The 18371-nt window shown below is 54.2% G+C and overlaps 1 protein-coding gene across 1 annotated transcript in view; it reads left to right on the top strand.

The window, feature by feature from the left end:
* The window catches only part of ASAP1 (ArfGAP with SH3 domain, ankyrin repeat and PH domain 1), a 270638-nt gene extending 254301 nt beyond the window's left edge, over window positions 1–16337 (top strand). Inside the window, exons 24-28 of the mRNA XM_006879286.1 lie at window positions 6184–6253; window positions 8584–8642; window positions 12928–13427; window positions 15406–15528; window positions 16263–16337. Of these exons, the coding sequence (XP_006879348.1) occupies window positions 6184–6253; window positions 8584–8642; window positions 12928–13427; window positions 15406–15528; window positions 16263–16337 (827 nt within the window). The remainder of the gene's footprint in view (window positions 1–6183; window positions 6254–8583; window positions 8643–12927; window positions 13428–15405; window positions 15529–16262) is intronic.
* Window positions 16338–18371: the final 2034 nt, after the last annotated feature.

Raw genomic sequence — 18371 nt, forward strand, 5'->3', positions numbered from 1 at the left:
GGGGTGGGGGGCCAGGAGGCTGGAGAGGACCCTCCTGCCCACCTGCACATCAGTTCTCTGTCTGCCCTCCATCCCCAGTGCCAGGCGTGTGTCTGATGCCGTATGTTGTCTTTCCTCCACTGACTCTGTCTCATCCTCAGATTCTCATCCCATATCTCAGCTTCGTGCCCAACTGAGAGAGACACGTGTAGAAACCAACTAAAACCCTGCCTGTTAGAAAAGACAGTGCAGTAAGGACTGTGGAAGTGCCGGAAGTCCTACCACATGAGAAGTGAGAGAAACCAGGGGTGGGACATTTGAGATGGGTGACATTGAGCGGGTCGCCTGGAGAAATCGGAGGGAGCTGAGTGAGTGGAGACCAGCAGGACCACACACGTGCACACAGAGAATCAGTCCTCAGCTGTGACAGCCGGCTTGAGACCGCAGACTCCTCAGGAAGGATTCACCCCAGACACGACCTCACCAGACGGCTCCCTGAGTGGCCCTCATGGTGCTGCGCTCTGATAGGTCATCGCAGCCGCCCTGTTTCTCTGTGGAGTGATGGCGCCTGTGTTCACCTACAGGCTCCGTCACCCCACGTGGGGTTGAATTCACCCAAGTTTCTTCTACGCTAAGTGTCACCCCTCAGAACTTGTTCACAGCAGCAGGACCAGAGCTGGTGGGGGCGGGGGGATGGACATTGGGAGGTTTTCTCACTAAGGAACAAAATTATTACCCCTTCTTGAGTGTCCCTAGCTGACGTTGAGGGGTGCCCTGGGATTGTGGGTACTAAGTTGTCTGCTGGTGTTTCTCATCAGCTCAGAGCCACTTGTCTACAGCCAGGCTTGAAATGTGCAAAACCTGTGCTCAGCAAACGTGACAGGTCCTTACAGCTCCTGGCCCTGGGACACTCACAACTCCCGGCCCTGGGACATTCCTGGCTCCCGGCCCTGGGACACTCCCGGCTCCCGGCCCTGGGACAGTCACAGCTCCAGGTGGTGGTCTGGTTTCCATGTCGTGGTGCACACCTGTGAGATACAGAGACACAATCCAGCTGGCCTTCCTGGGGGGCGGGCGGGCATGGCTGGCAGCAGCCGTGTGCTCTCTGCCGTAACCTGCTCACTGCTCTCCCTGCCCACGGACACTGTGTCCTCAAGGACAGGACACCCCCCCCCCCCGCTTATGCATGCTGGGAAGCCAGCACCCCATGGTGTTTCTGCTGCACCCCCTTCCACTGCTCTCCCTCTCTGTGCACCTCAGACTGCCGGGAGGAGGGAGGGGTGGGATGCAGGACCACGAGGGGGTAGAGCAGCAACCTCCTAGCTCTGCCCGAGCACGTTAGCACCCCAGAAATAGTGTCTGCCACAGTGAGGTACACAGACTACCTCTCCTCCCCTTTACTCCTGACTTGCTCTGTACCTGGTGTGCTTCCCCCCTCCCCCGGCTCTGTCTTGGTGTTGCATCATCTCTGCAGATCTGTGACCTGCTCCAGGACCATCCCTGAGCCAGCCTCCACCCACCCATCTCTGTTGCCTGCTGGTGTGTGGTCATCTCAGTAACTGTATGGCCTGGTCATTCAAGCATCAAGGACTGCTCACAAGGCCCCGTGCTAGATGTCTGTCAAAAGAGCCGAGGCCTCATTTAATATTTCATGAGAACTCTGTGTGAGGAAGCCTAAGACCCAGAGCACAGAAAAAAGCACCCATTGGCTGGCCGTGGTTGGCAGGCTGCCCTTTTGCTGGGTGGATGGTTAGTGGTCAGGCCTGGAAGCCTGTGTTTGTTTCCAGAGGCCACTGTGACACATGACAGCCTGAAGGTTAATGTTGATAAACCGTGTGGTGGTGCGCCAGGGAGGTGAGCACGTGCACGTGTGAGTTCATTCTCCCCGACCTCACAGGAGGAAGTAGCGTTCCCGCCACATTAAGGATGAGGACACCGGGATCTGGAAAGGTGACGCAGCGTGCCCGAGGTCTGGCAGCCAGGAGATGGCCAGCTTGTGAGGCTGTGAGCCGTGCCTGTCATCCCCGGAGCACTTGTTCTTTGTCCCTGAGCTAAACCGTGAAGAAAGTGGGCCATTAGAACAGGGAGCCCAGCAAGCCGCAACTCGGGCTGTCCACGTGGGCCTGCTGCAGCCCTGCGCCCAGAGGTGGGCCTGCGGTGAGGCAGGTCACTCCGGCTTGCTCTGTCAGCCCTGCGCCCAGAGGTGGGCCTGCGGTGAGGCAGGTCACTCTGGCTTGCTCTGTCAGCCCTGTACCCAGTGCTGGGCCTGCGGTGAGGCAGGTCACTCCGGCTTGCTCTGTCAACCCTGTACCCAGTGCTGGGCCCGGGGTGAGGCAGGTTGCTCCGGCTTGTTCTGTCAGAACCACAGTGTCCACAGTGCCCTCAACAGCCCAGGCCTCTTGACCCTGCAGCCACTCCCAAGGGGAGCGCAGGCAGACATCCCAGGAGACACGCTCTAGGTCATATGACTAGCGGGCCTGTAGGAAGCTTTGGGTTTTGTGAGGAATTTGTGAGTTTTGAAGTGGAATTTCTTTAAACTTCCCTCAAAAGACATCATTTATGACCTGCCTTCTAACAGACCAAGGTATATTTTAAAACAATCCAAAATAAGGTTAATAAGAAATGAGGACAAAAAGTGAATAAAGGTAGCAAAGTAGAGGCCATGCCTATGATCTCATCAAAACATGCAGCTCAAGGTCATGTCCAAGTACAGCACAGGGACCACAGATTGGACTCTAAGGCCAGAGCAAAGGGAGATAGCACTGGCCTTCATGGCGCCCAGCAGACGAGCTGAGTTCTCACACCCGAGGTTCCTGTGATTGGTGCAGTACAGTTAGGCACCCCCTGGCCTCTGTCCTTGGGGGGCTCTAGGTGCCTGCCCTGCGCTCCATGATGAGTGGGCTCGGGGGGCTCCAGTCCAGGCCCTCGGGGGGAGTGGTCAGCGGGAAGGCACACAGTTGCTGCGACTTGAAAATTGTATGAATGGGATTTCATTTGTCATTCATGGGGTCCCATAAAGCAGTCTGATGGTCCCTCACACAGAATGTTATGTATGTGCACCTCCAGGCACAGAGAGGAGGGAGAGGAAGATGACCACCCGCTCAGGTGTGTGAGGTTTGGGTGGTTGGGGCCAGCTCCTGGCTGTACTCTGCATCGCCAGGCAGCCGGGCTGTGCGGACAGTGTGCTGGTGTCCGTGTATTTGAGGAGAACACGTGTTGAGAAAGCCCTCGTCATTTCCAGTAGCTTCCCTCAGAGAGCTGTGAATAACCATGACCGTCTGTGTGCCCCTTCTGTGGCCCCTCACTCAGCCAGCACCCCAGACACACATACACACACGCCACACGGGCGCACACACACACGAGTTAATGCTCCTAGACATTCAGTGGGGTCCAAGAGACAGGCCGCCCCATCTTAGTCCCACAGAGCAGCTGGTGGGCTCAACTCTCCTTTCCTCGTGTAGACACGCGGGGCCCGAGCCTTTGCAGGAAGCCGGGTCACCCAGAGTCCTGGACCCTTCCTCCTCAGTGTAGGCCGTGGGCTGGCGCGCACTCAGGGCTGGCTAGGGAAGGCTTCCCAGGAACTGACTGTGGAGATGGACTTTGAAAATCGGCTAGGAACAGCTACTCCAAGTGGGAAGGCGGGTGTCCAGGTGGAAGGGACCAAAATAGAAAAGCACAGTGTCTATGGAAAAGCACCTCAAGTGTCCAGAGAGGGAGGAGGGATCCATGAGGACCCTGGGCCTGTGGGTGCTGGGCTGCAGGAGCAGGCCTGACACGCTGGCTCATCGCTGTGACAGCACCTTGGGCCACAGCAGCAGGGCGACAGCCCTGAGGGCCGTAGTCACCTCACAGCCGAATTCATCCCTCGCTTGGAATGCTTTTTGCTTCAGAAAGGGGATTAGCAGGTGCAGCAGTTCAGTCCCCAGACATGGAGACCTCTTTGACATTTTGGGGAATTTCGAGCATTTCTAGAGAGCCCTGGTGGTGCAGTGGTTAAGCACTCATGTAGTAACCAAAGGTTGGCGATTGAGACGCCCCAGCCTTCAGACCTGCCAGTTGCTCCATGAGAACTGTGGACGTTTGCTCCCTTACAGACGGTGTCTGGGAAATGAGGCGGTTACTGTCAGTGCCCCAGGGTCCCTGGGCGTCAGGAGCCTCGAGTTTAGTGTACGGCTCATTTCAGCGAAGGTGCAAGCTTTGGTCATCAGCCCTAGAGATTCTTCACAGCTACAGCTGAGACGTCCCTGCATTTGTCACCAAAGAAATCACAAATGTGGAGTTACGGGACCCTGGAAATGTCATGGCTGCAAGGGCCATCTTAATGAAATTAAGCCGAACTAGCCTTAGAAGTCATGAGCCCTGCTGTCTCCAGTTTGCTTGTTCTTGCTTCGATGTACCAAGAGTTACAGAAGGTTGCGTGCGGGCCACGTCTGCTTCCTCTGACTGAGGTGGAGACAAGACCATGTGATAGTTCAGTGGCCGGACCTGGAGACAGGCTGCCTGGCTTTTGGCCCGACTCTGCCACTTACCAGTGACCTTAGACAAGTTAACTTAATGTGTGTTTCTGCATTTATAAAACAGGGTTTTCTATTTCCCAGCGCCTAAGCATGATAGATCGTAGCGTGGTGTTGAGCCCACTGCCTTCCTCAGGGGAGACGCTCGGGGATGCTAGTTGTGATGGTTATTGCTCCCCGTTAGGACGTTGGAGCAGATGGGTGGCGTGGTGTCTAGGGAGATGCGTTGTTAACCAGAGAGTGGTACCCCTCAGGCAGTTCCAGTTGACTAGCTCTTCCAAGAGAGAGGGTCTCCTCCCAGGAGCTTTACAGCTTCCAGAAAACCACTGGAGCTGTGCTGGATTGAGGCATTGTGATGGCTAATGAGGAACCGACACAGACCCACCCAAGACCACCAGGGACGCGTTTATCCACATGACCTGAGCCCTCGCACTCATTTGCCCGATTTCCTCATCTTCACAGTGGTTTCTCAGGTTGTGAGGATGTCAGGACTGATGTGAAATATTTGGGCAGCTGTTGCTACTTCTGAGCAGGTTCGTTGTCCCATGATAGTTACTTAAGCTCATTTATGGGCGCCTGCTCCTCACCAGCCTTCTGTGTGGGGTCGGATGGTCACAGGAAGGAGTCTGCTGGAGGTGGAGTCGTTAGGAAGGCAGACAAGGAGATGGCTCGGAGCTGCAGACACCAGCGGAGCAACCAGCAGCTGGTATTCGGTGGCTTAAAGGAGTAGAAATGGTCTTACTGTTCTGAGGCCAGATGGCCAAAATCAAAATGATGGCATGGCCATACTGCCCCCAGAGTCTTCAGGGAAAGCACTTCTTTGCCTCTCCTGGGCTCGGGGGCTGTTGCCAGGCCTTGGTATTCTGCATTCTGGGCGGATCACTCCAGTTTCTGCCTGTCTCCCCTCCGTGTCGGTTGTGTTCCACTTCTTTCCCAGAAGTCGTTGGATTAAGGACTGTTCTCTTTTGGTGTGACTTCATCTTAACTTAGTGACATCTACAGAGACTGAGTTCTGAATCAGCCCATATTCACAGGTTCCAGGTAGACATGAATCCAGGGGACGCTATCACACCTAGCACTGCCCTGAACTTTGCGATGGGTCACAGGCCAGCCCACTTTTATTCAGCAGTCCTTTGGCTTCTGGACAAAGTGCACTTCTCCCCACTTTGTACCCCTGCTTTTCCTATTCCCACTAGAAAGTTCCGCTCCCTGCCCGGGTGCCACGTGTCAGCCAGGTCCCCATTGCCCATTTCGATTAGACACTCTCTCTTCTGACCTTTTCATAGTAACCACCTCCACCCAATCGTCACATGGTCCCACATTCTTAGTCCAGTTCCGTATGTGTTTCCCAGGCAGAAGGGTGAACCGTGTGAGGAGGAGGGATGGCATTTTGTTCGTTTGCTCCGCATTCATGTTTTGTACACAGCAGGTGTTTAATAAACATTAGAGTGAGTGAGACACCAAGCCAGTGGGCCTTCACTGTGGCCTTCTTGGTGGAAAGCCAACCTCAGGGCCCCCTGCCCACGTCTTTAACATGCCTCTTTCATAGCCAGATAAGCCCAGTCTCAGCCCCAGAACCAGGTTTGTTTTGACAACACACACTGCCTTCTGGTCCTTTTGGGCCACTAGATGCCTTTCTGGAACCTGAGTGATTTCAAATCCATTCATCTCATGTTCCTTTTCCCTATAGGCAACGACGTGGGCCCGTCCTCTTCAAGTAAGCCGGCCAGCAAGTTTGAGGGGCTCTCTCAGCAAGCCAGGTGAGTCCCTAGCACTTTGTGCCACTCTCTGGACCATGACGTGGAGTGGAAAGAAATCGCTAAGTGGGTGTTAGCCACTTCCTGACATTTCAGAGTGCAGATGGCTAGCTGGAGCTGGTCCCTGAGGAGAAGCCACGTTTGCCCGGATGTCCCTGCATCTTGTGGGACAGTAGCAGTGGCCTCTCTGACCCAGTTTCCCCCTCCACTCCCTTTCTCCCTCATGGACAGAGTTCTGCAGTGTCTTTAACAGAATCACTGCCAGAATGAGGTTTTCGTTTTCGTTTTTTAATGAGATCAGTGTGTTTCCTTGGGCTGCTTCTTGGCTCCTTTTTGCAGGCTCTGGGTTGAAGAGGGTAACTCTTCGGGGAAGGGTGACAGCCTGGGGGTGTCCACAGGCGACTGGGCTCCGCCAGGATGCCCTGCTGCTGGGGGTGTAGGCTGCACTGGAAACCTGTCCCTTCCTCCCTTCCTCTGGGAAGAAGGGGGGCAAGATGATCTTCTCTGAGCAGAATTCACCCCGTCTGGCCCAGAGGGTCCTTTCTATGTGTGAGCAGGGCCGGCTCCTGACTTTGCAGAGTGCAGCAAAGATAAAGCAGAGAGTCCTTTCTCCTTAACTGTCACTGTCTCGGTTAAACCCTGTGAGGTACGTCCAGTTACTGTCATCCTCACTTACAGATGGGACACGGTGGTACATGGCAGAGTGACCTGAACCCACCATTTCCCGAAGGCCCAGGCGCTGCCTCTCCCCCGGGCCTGGCCTGAGTGCCTCACTTAGTTCTTGTCCTACAGCCCTGCTTCAGGGATTTCAGATGGGCATCCTGGGGGTCTTCTTCCAGGGTAGCAACAAGCATCCAACATACAGAAGTGGTTAAACTTGGGCCACGCTGACGGTACATCAGAGCCATTTGGTAATTCATTATCATTTCTGCACTCCCCACGAGAGAGAGAGAGAGCAAGAGAGAGAGAGAGAGAGAGCGCACGCGCCACACAGAGCACCACCAGCAGCAGTGGCCTCGTGTCCACAGCCAGCAGCCCAGCTCCGTCCTCACAGATGCCAGTCCAGAGGGTTCTGTGTAGCGACGCCCAGAACCCGGGGCTCTGCTTTGCTAACGTTGCCAGGAAGCACGGTGCTCGCCGCAGAGACTGCAGATCTGGGAGACAAGAGGCGGAGGGCATCTTCTGCCGGCTCCAGAAGCAGGATAAATGTCTGCTCTACAGCAGCTCTGCTCCCTGCATCACCCTCTAGGACCCCGGGCTTCCAGGGATCCCACTTGAGTTGGGGGCCAGGAAGGAACGTGAACGTCTCCTCTCTTTTCTTAGACGCTTGTTTGGTTGGTCTGGTTTTTTATTTCTTTCTAAAGCTGTGGTTGGGTTAGAAGGTGGGCAGGGAAGGCAGGTCATAGGGCATCAGAAAAGGATGCAGAAAGGGTGCTGTGGGCAGGCCTGGCTCAGGCCCGTGGCTGCCGTTACACTGAGTCTCCACCAGTGTCCCCTGAGCAGTCACAGCCTCATTGGAAGGGAAGCAGCGGCTCCGGCTAATGGCCCTGCCATTGCCATGCGACTAGAGGTGGCAGATTCCTCACAAGGTGGCCCAGCGCTCTCTTGCCAGGCACTTGGGTTTATTCCCTCATTTACAAAGCTGCTATCAGGAGGGAAAGACTTGGAAAAAACTGAGAATCTGGTTGTATGACACCAAAGAGCTCAGCTACTAACGAGAAAGTTGGTGGTTCAAGTCCACCCAGGAATTCCACAGGAGAAAATCCTGGCTGTCTGTTCCTGGTTACAGCCAAGAAGGTCCATGGGACATTTGTGTCCTGTCTCTTGGGCCCTGAATCAGAATCCATGCCACAGCACCTACAGCAGCACTGACAACACCAGAGCTCTGGGGTCAGAATTTCTGCTCCCACCGCCAACCAGACAGGTGGCCTTGAGTAGGTCAACTAAAGCCCAGGCACCCGAGTTTCCTTGCTGCAAATGGATGTCAAGGGCTACCTTGCAGGGAAGCGTTGTTCCTGTGCTGATGGTGACTTCACAGCTCGCAGCCTGCTGAGTGCTTCATACACACTGCCACCTGTAGAAAAGGCCAGACAAGCGGAGGAGGTGGCCAGTGTCTCGGCCACAGCGTCCTGGTTTTCTTTCTCTTACCCTTAGGCCCAGCCTGGCAAACCATCAACCGCGAAAATAGATTACTGTCCTCCACTGAAGGAATTTTGAAGGGGTTTCCTACACGGTTTTGCCAACTCCCTCGATGTCTTTGAATAATGTAAAGCTGCTGATTATCTTACTATTTCAGATCCTAAGGGTTTTTTTTTGTTGTTGTTGTTAATTAGCACCAGTTCTGCAAAGACTGCCCTTGGTCCAAGAGTTCTTCCTAAACTACCTCAGAAAGGTAAGATCTCTCCTTCTTACTCTCTCTTCCACACAAGGTCCTGCCCCTCTGTGGGGACAGCAGAGTGGGGGAGTAGGGGGTAGCTCTGTCACTGTGCTTTGTCCTGCATCTCACGTGCCTCCTGGTGTTCCAGGCCTGGAGGAGATAGATGTGCCGTAAATGTCTCCTGCGTGAAGAAAGGTGTTTACTCACCTCAGTCTGCGATTCATTAACGTTGCTGTTAGGTGCCATTCTGTCAAGTACGACTTGCAGCAGCCCTGCCCTGTCCTGTACCTCCTCTGTGTCTCTGCTATACTTTTCTCTCAAAAACACACTGCTAGTGGAGAAGGCCTGTGGTTACGACCTGCAGATGCCAGCTCTGTCACTTACTGATGGTGTGCCCTGAGCAGGTCACATGGTGGTGCTTTAAGGGACAGAGGACCCCTCTGGGAAGTGGGAGGGTAGAATACTGACCTGGGAAGGTTCAGTCAGGAGGCCCCACCCGGCAGGACGCCCAGCGGTCCTTCCAGGGGTGACATCTGCAGGCCCAACGCGGAGCCTGCGCCCCGAGACACACAGGAAGCAGTGTCTGTAGACACTGCTGCTTTGCCAAGCTGGGACACTCGGCTCTTTGACCACATTGTCTTTAATCCTGAACAAGCTTTCCATTTGTGAGACCAGAATCTCTGCGAGTTAGGACAACAGAAGCACAGTGCTCCCTTTATCTGGTGGGAGCACGTTTGCTTTAGAGTCGCAGGCCACCTCCCACAGCGTTCACAAGGGAGTCCATGGGGACAGGCCCACTGCCCTGCGCACTGCGACCTGTGGCCTGGCTGTGCTCTGCTGCCTGCCCGCAGGAGGAGTGTCAGTGTGGGCTCTGGGCTCACCGCTTTCCACGGTTCGACCACAGAGTGATGTGTTTGGAGAAGCCGTGACTGGTCACGCCAAGGTCTCATGTCTTAACTGTCACGTGATCTGCACAGAATGAGAAGAGGAGAGCAGAGGCTGCTTGGACACTCCCCACCCTTCAGCAGTGAGCACAAGGAGAGGCTGCCACCCAGCCTACAACCCCCTCTGAAAGTTGGGGGGCTCACACGATTGAGGGTATACACCCTGCTGTAAACCATTGTCCTCTGTCCACTGGAGTGTTGTGGGGGGGTGTGTGTGTGTGTGTGTGTCTGTCTGTCTGTCTGTCTGTCTGTCTGTCTCTCTCTCTTTCTCTCTCTCACTCTCACTCACTCTCTCTCACACACAAACACACACCAGGAAAGAGAACATCTAGCAAGGGGATCTACCCTCCAGCGTCCACCCAACTGGCATCTTCGCAGGACTGTGCTCTGGTCAGAACCCACTCCTGAGCTTTCTAATCTGTGGGTCCCTTTCAGGAGGACCAATAAAGGCCTTGGCGGAGACCAGTGGCTACAATTGAGCCATTCTTTTAAATGCAATTTTTTGGGTCAAAAGCATTAATAGAGAAGCATGCGTCTGTTTTATAAGGATAGGGGTGTACTTATTTCTACAGTGTGACACTACGCCCTGCCATCTTCTGAGCACACATGGTTTCTGTCATTGTCCCTGCAATAACCATACAGCTTTGCAGCCTTTCTCCACTTTTTGGCTCCCGTCAGCATTTCTTGTGCATTTGTGGACCCCTTGGAACTGTCATTGATGCCTTCCCATTGGGGAAAGTGTCACCATTTACTCAGAGTTCTCCTTTTCCAGAAGTTTCCTGTTCCTTAAAGTGTTTTGCCCTGGCATTGGTAGTCTGTATAGTCCAGTTCCTAAAGGAAAAATCCTTACCCGTCCTGCAAAGATGTCCTTCTGAAAGGACCTTTATCTGGATACAGTGGGGTTGGTGGGAATGGGAATCAGAGCTGCCTTAGAAGTACAAGAGCCAGTGGACAGACTCTGCATGGTGGATCAAAGTAGTATTGTAGAATAGCTGGAAACTATAGATAGATGAAAGAAGAAAACATAAGCCTCCCCAAGGTTTGCCCACATAACCAGTTTGGTTACCTTTGTAGTCTTTTTTCTGTAATTATTTTCCATTAAACCTTATTTTTCTCCCCCCCGCTTCAGTCAGATTCCTGTTCCATGATATGAGCTCTCCAGCTCCAGTTCCAGGCTGCGTGGTGTGTGTAGCACCTTGACGTGTCGAGCAGTGTTATGGTCAAACATGCAGACAATAGGCAATGTCGGCATTTCACACAACCTCACACCCAGCCACACCAGTGCAGACGGCTCAGTGTATGGTTTTTAGCATTCTCTAGAATAAATTCCAAAGTTGGAGGTGTGACTGCACAAACTGCCTGTTTTGGGAGTTTGGGATGCTTGTCCCTGGTTTCTCCTGGTACAGCTCCGCTGGCAGGAGCCTGCCTGGCTAGGGAAGCCCCCTGCTTCTCCCCATTCTTGCCTTCCTCTAGCTTTTTTTGCCCCATTTGCAGACTTGGAAGTGACGAGTAGGACTGAGCTGGTGTGAGGCTTCCGGAGCCAGGCCACGCGGCTGAGGCTCTCGGCCAGGAGCAGGTGGCCCTCGGAGGTGGTGGCAGAACCAGACCACCCACGGCCCGCTTCTGCTTGCCGTCCTGGGCTTGTCCTTTTAGCCATGAGAACATTTTTCCGAATGCTTTCTGTTTCTCAGAAAGATTCTTAGTTTGGCGCGGCTGAGCCCCCTCGGCCTCACTGAGGATGCTGTGTGCCCAGCCTCTGTACCAGGAGCTGGTGCCAAAAGCAAGACAAATCCTGACCCCGAGGAACCTTCGAGCACTGCTGACACTCCTGCTTTTGTGTCTGCGTGGTGGGTGCCTGGTTCTGAAGAGAAGGGCGAGGTGTTCCTGGACCTTCGCTGGGCCACACGTGCTCATGATGGCCATGACCCTCGGGGAAACAAGGCCTAGCCTGCTCCATCCTGTCCACGGATGCCCATGGTGATAGCGAGGGTATAGCTGTTCTTGTCCTGGGTGTCTGAGGAGTGGCCACTAGCAGTCTGTGCGAGCCACTGGGGCTCCGGGGCACCTGAAGTATGGGACTTGGGCTGCCCTGACCCCTTACATTTGTGACTTCTCATCGTCCTCATCACCACCATGTGAGACTGTGCTTTCAGAGTTGAACAGTGACTCAGAGATGTGGTGTCGTTTCTCCAAGGTCACACAGTGTATGTGTGGAGAAGCCTGAACTGGAGACTGTCAACCAGCGACCCTTCTTTCTGTCTTACACGCCGTGTAGAGAGCTGGAGTGGGTGGTTATGCCATGGTCACCACCTGAGCTGTGGAGTACTCTGCAGCCATTAGAAAGTATTGTAATGGGTCAGGATACCAAGGGCAATGGCAGAGGAAAAGAGCTACAGCAGGCATGTTGCAAATCCCAGTAATGATTCTAAAGTAGGAGGTATTCGCAGAGGGGGTGTGTGTGTGTGTGTGTGTACATAGCAAAGTCACCAAAGGGAACTGAGTCTGGATGGGGACAAGAGGAGCTTGACCTTTTATCATTAACACAGAGAAGGTGGATAGTGAATTAGGGCAGAGCTGTAGGGCGGATACAGTGAGGGAGGTGCGGGACAGGGCGGAGTTCAGATCTGTGGTCCTGGGGCCGCTGTGAGTCACAGCTCGACATCACCTAACAGCGACGTCACAGCGAGTGGAGTAAAGGGGGACATTTAAAATGTCATGCTTAGGGAGCTCTGGTGGCCTAGTGACAAGAAGCTGCACTGTAATCCCAGAGGCGCACGGTTCGAATCCACCAGATGCTCTGCTGGAGAAGGTGGGACAGTCTCCTCCTGTACCAGTCAGATCCGATTTGATGGTACACACACAACAAATAGTAAAATAAAATTTAAAATGTTTTTTAAAAAGCCATGCTAATAAAGAACTTTTAATAACATGGCAAATTATTTTCTGAAAATATGTTCTAATAAAAGCTGCTATCCCTAGAAAGTGGGCGAAAGCATGGATATATAAAAATATTTCAGATGGCTACATTGAGACAATCAAGAATTTGTGTTTTCTAATTTTCTGTCATCTGTTTTGTGTTTATAGCATGTCATAGGGGTTTGTTGTTGTTGTTGTTGTTGTTGTTGTTGTTTAATTCTAGGCTCGTTTGTACATCCTGCTCCTACTTAAGTGAAGCATCAGACCTTCCTAGTTGCTATGTGACCCCCCGCCCGGCTCAGGTTCTGTCTGCAAAGCCGGGTCTGGGCCTGGCCTGGAGGCTCGTTGCCCTGTGCTCGGAGGGTAGATGGGTGTTGCGGGGCCTGCAGCTCCACTTCTGTTCCCTCCCTGATTGTCTTCTGTTTGTCTTGCTCCCTCAGTGGCCCTAAGGAAGACAGAAACCATCCATCACGTCTCCCTAGACAAAGGCAGCGTCCCGCCCGAAATCTTCCAGAAATCATCCCAGGTGGCAGATTTGCCCCAGAAGCCACCGCCTGGAGATCTACCCCCTAAACCCACAGAACTGGCCCCCAAGCCCCAAATTGGAGAGTTGCCACCTAAGCCGGGAGAACTGCCCCCCAAACCACAGCTGGGTGACCTGCCACCCAAACCCCAGCTCTCAGACTTACCTCCCAAGCCTCAGATGAAGGACCTGCCCCCGAAGCCCCAGCTTGGAGACCTGCTGGCCAAATCCCAGGCTGGGGAGGTGTCACCCAAGGCCCAGCAGCCATCGGACGCCCCTCAGAAGTCACACCCTGCAGATCTGTCCCCGAATCTGCAGTCCAGAGACACCCTCCAAAAACAGGCCTCTGAAGACTCCAACGAGCTCACACCCACCCTGCCGGAGACCCCCGTCCCACTGCCCAGGAAGATCAACACGGTGGGTGCCCCCAGGTTCTGAGTTCTGCTGTCCTCCAAAGCTGGTGGGAGGGTCTGTGCCCAACCTAGGCAAGAAAAAGCAAGGCCAGGCTCACCGACCAGCTGTGCCCGCGCCCTCTGGTTCCACTTACCATGGCGTGAAGCCCAGTGATTAGGTGCAGAATACTGGTTGGCAGTAACAGGCTTCTAGACCTGGCTGTGGGTATCCCACCGCCTCATGGCCTTGGCAGGGGACTTCCGACCCTAGACTGGTTCTCCATGTGCAGAGAGGGGCTAGTAGAGAAACAGCTCCTAGGCAGGGACCGTGTCTTCCACATATACCATACCCACACACGTTTAACACGCCGAGGAAACTAACCCGGGGTTATGCAGTTTCCAAAAAACCATACTGCGCACTCATGACGTAAAATACAGTAGATGCAGGGATACAGGATGGACAATCCTGGCTGGCACGCCGTGAACACTCAGCCACGGTAGCTCTTACTAGAAACTTCGACAATAAGACTTTCGGCTCCTTAAGCCTCCAGAAAGCCTTCTCCCTTCAGCCTCACAGTATCTCCAGGTCGGCTTTCTTCCCACCTCCTCCCAAAGGACTGGAGACAAAGCCCAAAAACACACCCACAAACACAAAATGTCATTGAGATCTCATTTCATGATCATTTTCATGCAGTGCTTTCTACTCATTAATAAGTTTTAATTTAAAAAAAAAATTGCTGCTTTTCCTCCCAAAACCTTTGAGGAAAGAGGCTGCTTCAGGGCGATATGACATTTGTTTCTCAGACATTTGCACCCACGGAGCTCCGCCCCTACTTGCCTTGAACATAGAGACTTTCTTAAGGCAGTGCTGGTGGGAGTGGGGAGGGACAGAGAGACTTTGACCTAGTGTCCTATCGGAATAGGGCTCTTGGTCCCTGACTTTGTAAGGATGTCTCCAGGCCTTTCGTGCATGACACTTATGGGTGGACTGGATCCTCCAACCTTTACCCTTAACAGCCGTAACCACTAACACACAGGAACGGTCAAGGTCTGGCCCACTGCCCACAGAGTGGGCTCCACCATGGCGAGTGTGGACTTTGATGACCCCTGGAGATACTCCCCGCACCCCAGCCAACTGACCGCAGGTCACATGCTTTCTAGACTCTTGTTTAGCTCATGTGACCTCCCGTCTCTTGAGTGGCACCCGCCACCCAGTGGCTGCCTCAGTGGCCCCCTGGCACCTAAGCTGAGAAGCTGGAAGGTGTCCCACTGTCCAGGCCCAGCCAGACCTCTCAGACGCCACCACTCCAGCCCCCGGATGGGTCCTCACAAAATGGCCAGGTCATCAGGTGACTAAGAGAAACATCAGGACGCAGAGAGGGAAAGTCCCTTAACCTAAAACGTCCACAAACACAGCAGCTTTTCTGTTACTGTCTAACTAGCCGGCTGCTGAGAACTCCTTAGAAGGTGATGCCTTTGTCTGTCTTCCTGTCTGTGAGAACAGGAAGTCCAGAGAATGACAGTCCAGCCAGAGCTGACTGCAGATGGACACTTGTGGGACTGCTCAGCGTCCCCTGAGTTCTCACTGCCGTGCCCGGCGTGCTTTGCGCGGAGGGACTGAGGGGTGTTTGTGCGCTTGATGCTCCTCTGCCCAGCTCAGCAGCCCTGACAGGACTCTTAGCTCTGCAGACTGCTGTCCCTGTCAGGGCTGCTGGGCTGGGCAGAGGAGGGCTCCTGACCGTGATGTGGACCCTGCCTGTGCTGTTTGCTGTCGGGTGACACTGACTCAGTGATACTCACTCTGGCGCAGACGTTTCCCTGACACATGGGGAGAGACAGGGACGTCGCAGGGCTGACTTGTTGGTCCTTTTCACCACTGCGGAGCATGAGCCAAGGCGTGAGGAGCTCCATCGCTCACCCTGCGTGTCCTCGCTCGTCTTTCGGGGCCCCGCGTCCTCTCCTGCCCATTACTCAGTCCACTGAGCCCAGCTGCTTTCTTCCAGGGGAAGAATAAAGTGAGGCGCGTGAAGACCATCTACGACTGCCAGGCAGACAATGACGATGAGCTGACATTCCTCGAGGGGGAGGTGATTGTCGTCACCGGGGAGGAGGACCAGGAGTGGTGGGTACGTACCCCTGTTCCCCCCAAACCCGGTGGGTTCCACAGGAAGCCGTGGCTTAGAGCTGATCGTGATGCCCCACCTCCGCCAGTCAGAGAGCAGGTGCCCAAGCCTAGCAGCCCCACTGTGCGGCTCCCACTGCACACACGTGCACACACACGTGCACACACACGTGCACACAGGTCTGGTGAAACCTGTGCCAGCCGGAGCCTGAGTGAGAGCAGGATGCCTTTTAGGGAAGGACAGCCCAAAGTGTTCACTAAACAGCAAGGCAACACCTTCGAGTTCTGGCTCTCGTAAGGGGAGCGTGTGTGCTCACGAGTAAGTGGACGTGCACAGGTATCCACAGACATTAAGTGTGTAAGCTCACAGCCAGCGGCCTGGACAGAGTGGCTGTCAGCCCCTTTTCCAGATGAGCGCCCTAGTCAGGTGAGTGGAGGGTCCCCACTTAGAACAACGCTGGCATGGGACATGGAGTCTGAGCCACGAGGAGCCTTGGGGACTATGGGTGTGGACCCCACCCCTGGGGCCTTGTCCCCTCATCTCTCAGGGCAATAAGGACGTGGCCCAAAGGGGTGGTGAGACCTGGAAGTTCTGGGCAGGTGGTCAGCTTTGCCATCACTGCCTCATGGCTCCTTCTTATCTGGAGTTGGAGCTCATGTCCACCCCAAGACGGTTAGCTGAGGCCCTCGTCCCACCCTGGGGCGGCCTCTGGCTGACCGCTCTCTGTCCCCTTGCAGATCGGGCACATCGAAGGACAGCCTGAACGGAAGGGGGTCTTCCCCGTGTCCTTTGTGCACATCCTGTCCGACTAGCAGGAAGCAGACCCTCCCGACACCACATCCTTCCTGCAGCCCGCCGCCTCCACGCCCCCCCTTGCCCCCCGTGTACATAGCTGCTGTTACAGAACCTGGAGCCCACGCAGGGTCGCCTCGGGAGGTGGACACCGTCTGCGTGTGATGGCCCAGTGGGCTCCTGCCTGCGCCAGTATTACGGGGGCCTGGGAGCCCTGCACGCCTTACTGGTTTGCCAAAGCCATGCTTGGCATCTAGCACTTACATCTCTCTCTCTGCTGTTTTACAAGCAAACAAATAAAAACAGGAGTATACAAACTGCTGGCTTTGCAAGTAGAAGTGGTCTCTAGCAACCATTGAAAGGCCAAGCCTTGACTCTCTTCCTAGCGATGCAGTATTCTCACCCGTGTTACTGAAATGCAACATTGGCCCAGAGGTGGGTTCCGTTCTCCAGGTGAAGTGCTGCACTCGCAGCCGACCCACCGCCACATCTGTGCTCAGTTTCCAGCTGCAGACGCCGGCTTGGGATTCCCGACAGAGGAGTGCTCACTTCCCTGCCAGTGTTAACACTTCCAGCAGAATGCCTGCTGGCCCCACGCTCGGTGGGGGTGTCCAGTGCCCACCGCCACCTGCGAGTGTAGGTGAGAGGACTTGCCCTTCTCATGATGTGCCCACCCTGAGATATTACCTCATGATGCAAAACTAACATCCTTCATGACGAATCTGACGGAAGTGTAGACACATCTGATGAAGTCCAGCCTTCAGGAACCCAGCCCGCCGGGAGCCCATGGGCTCTTCATTATGCATGCATTTAGAAGCTTACCTGAAATCTGCCTTTTATAAAGGAACTGTATGGATCAGTGGGACTGTACCTTTTTTAAAACCTGATTGCCATTAAAGCAGAAATTATAAGGTTGTGACATGTGTTTCTGGTCAGTCATTGGCCTTCTCGAAGCCTGAGTGGACTGTGCGTGCAAGGAGTATGGTTCCTCCGGAGTTGTCCGAGTCTGGAAGGAGTCCATTTGAAATTATTTTCTTAGTTTTGGTCTTGAATAAATTTACATTTCTAAAAGATGATTCAAGAAGATGAAGAATTTCAAACGTAACCCTTCTCTCCGTTTTCCCCGCAGTTGAACCCAGGTGCTGAAACCACCCTGCCCCTCCTCTCCCCTCCCCCATCACATTGTAGAAACGTGTCCAGTCTTCGCTTCACCCAGCTCATGCTCCGTTCAGGGTTCTGAACGCCGCTATGAATTGCACTGTGAACACACACACACACACACTTCCTGCCACCAGCCTTTTTGTCTCACCATCCACCCACCATGCCTGTCAGACCATCAGGGGCACCACGAGGTCTCGGCACCCCACGTCCCCGTCAGCTCTGGAAGGGAGGGGACAGATGCCCTCCCCAGGGAGCAGGGCTCCTGAGTCCCTGGCTCTGCGTGGTCCTGGCATCACATCTGCTGCCTCTTTGACAGCAGCACAGAAAACTTGAGCAGGTGTCTCGGCAGCAAGAGATCAAGGTTCGCGTCCCAGGAGCGCAAGTCCCCACCGAGCCCTCAGGAAAGACCCCTTGTCAGTCCCATGCATTGTAACGATGGCGTCTGCGGACCCTGAACGCTGTTAGCCACTCACGAGACAGGCCTTGTGGGGCACGGCTGTACAGTGGTGAGCGTGGCCCACCAGCCGTCTCTTCACTGGGGGCTGGAGTAGGGGAGTTCCCAGCACAGGGCCATCAGGTTAGGGGATATGCCGTGTGTGACTGACCAGGGCAGCCTTCACTCCATCCCAGCTGTCCAGCCGGTCATGCACTCACATGTTTTCAGGGGCATCAAAGAACCATTCCAGCTCATCTCCACATAATTGACCGGCAACAATGTAGGAACAGTGGTGTGGACTCCAGAGTTCTTGTCTTCTGATCTGCCCTCACCGCCCACCTTCCACAAGCACATTTTGAATGAATGTCCTTTTTTTTTTTTTTTAAATCTGTCTGGTTTGGTTTTGTTATTTTGGTTTGTGTTGGGGTTGTTCCCTCTTCAGGAGTTTGTGTTCTTT

This window comes from Elephantulus edwardii, unplaced genomic scaffold (genome assembly GCF_000299155.1).
Source record: "Elephantulus edwardii isolate Elephantulus edwardi_28Jun2011 unplaced genomic scaffold, EleEdw1.0 scaffold00003, whole genome shotgun sequence".
NCBI classification, from domain to species: Eukaryota; Metazoa; Chordata; class Mammalia; order Macroscelidea; family Macroscelididae; genus Elephantulus; species Elephantulus edwardii.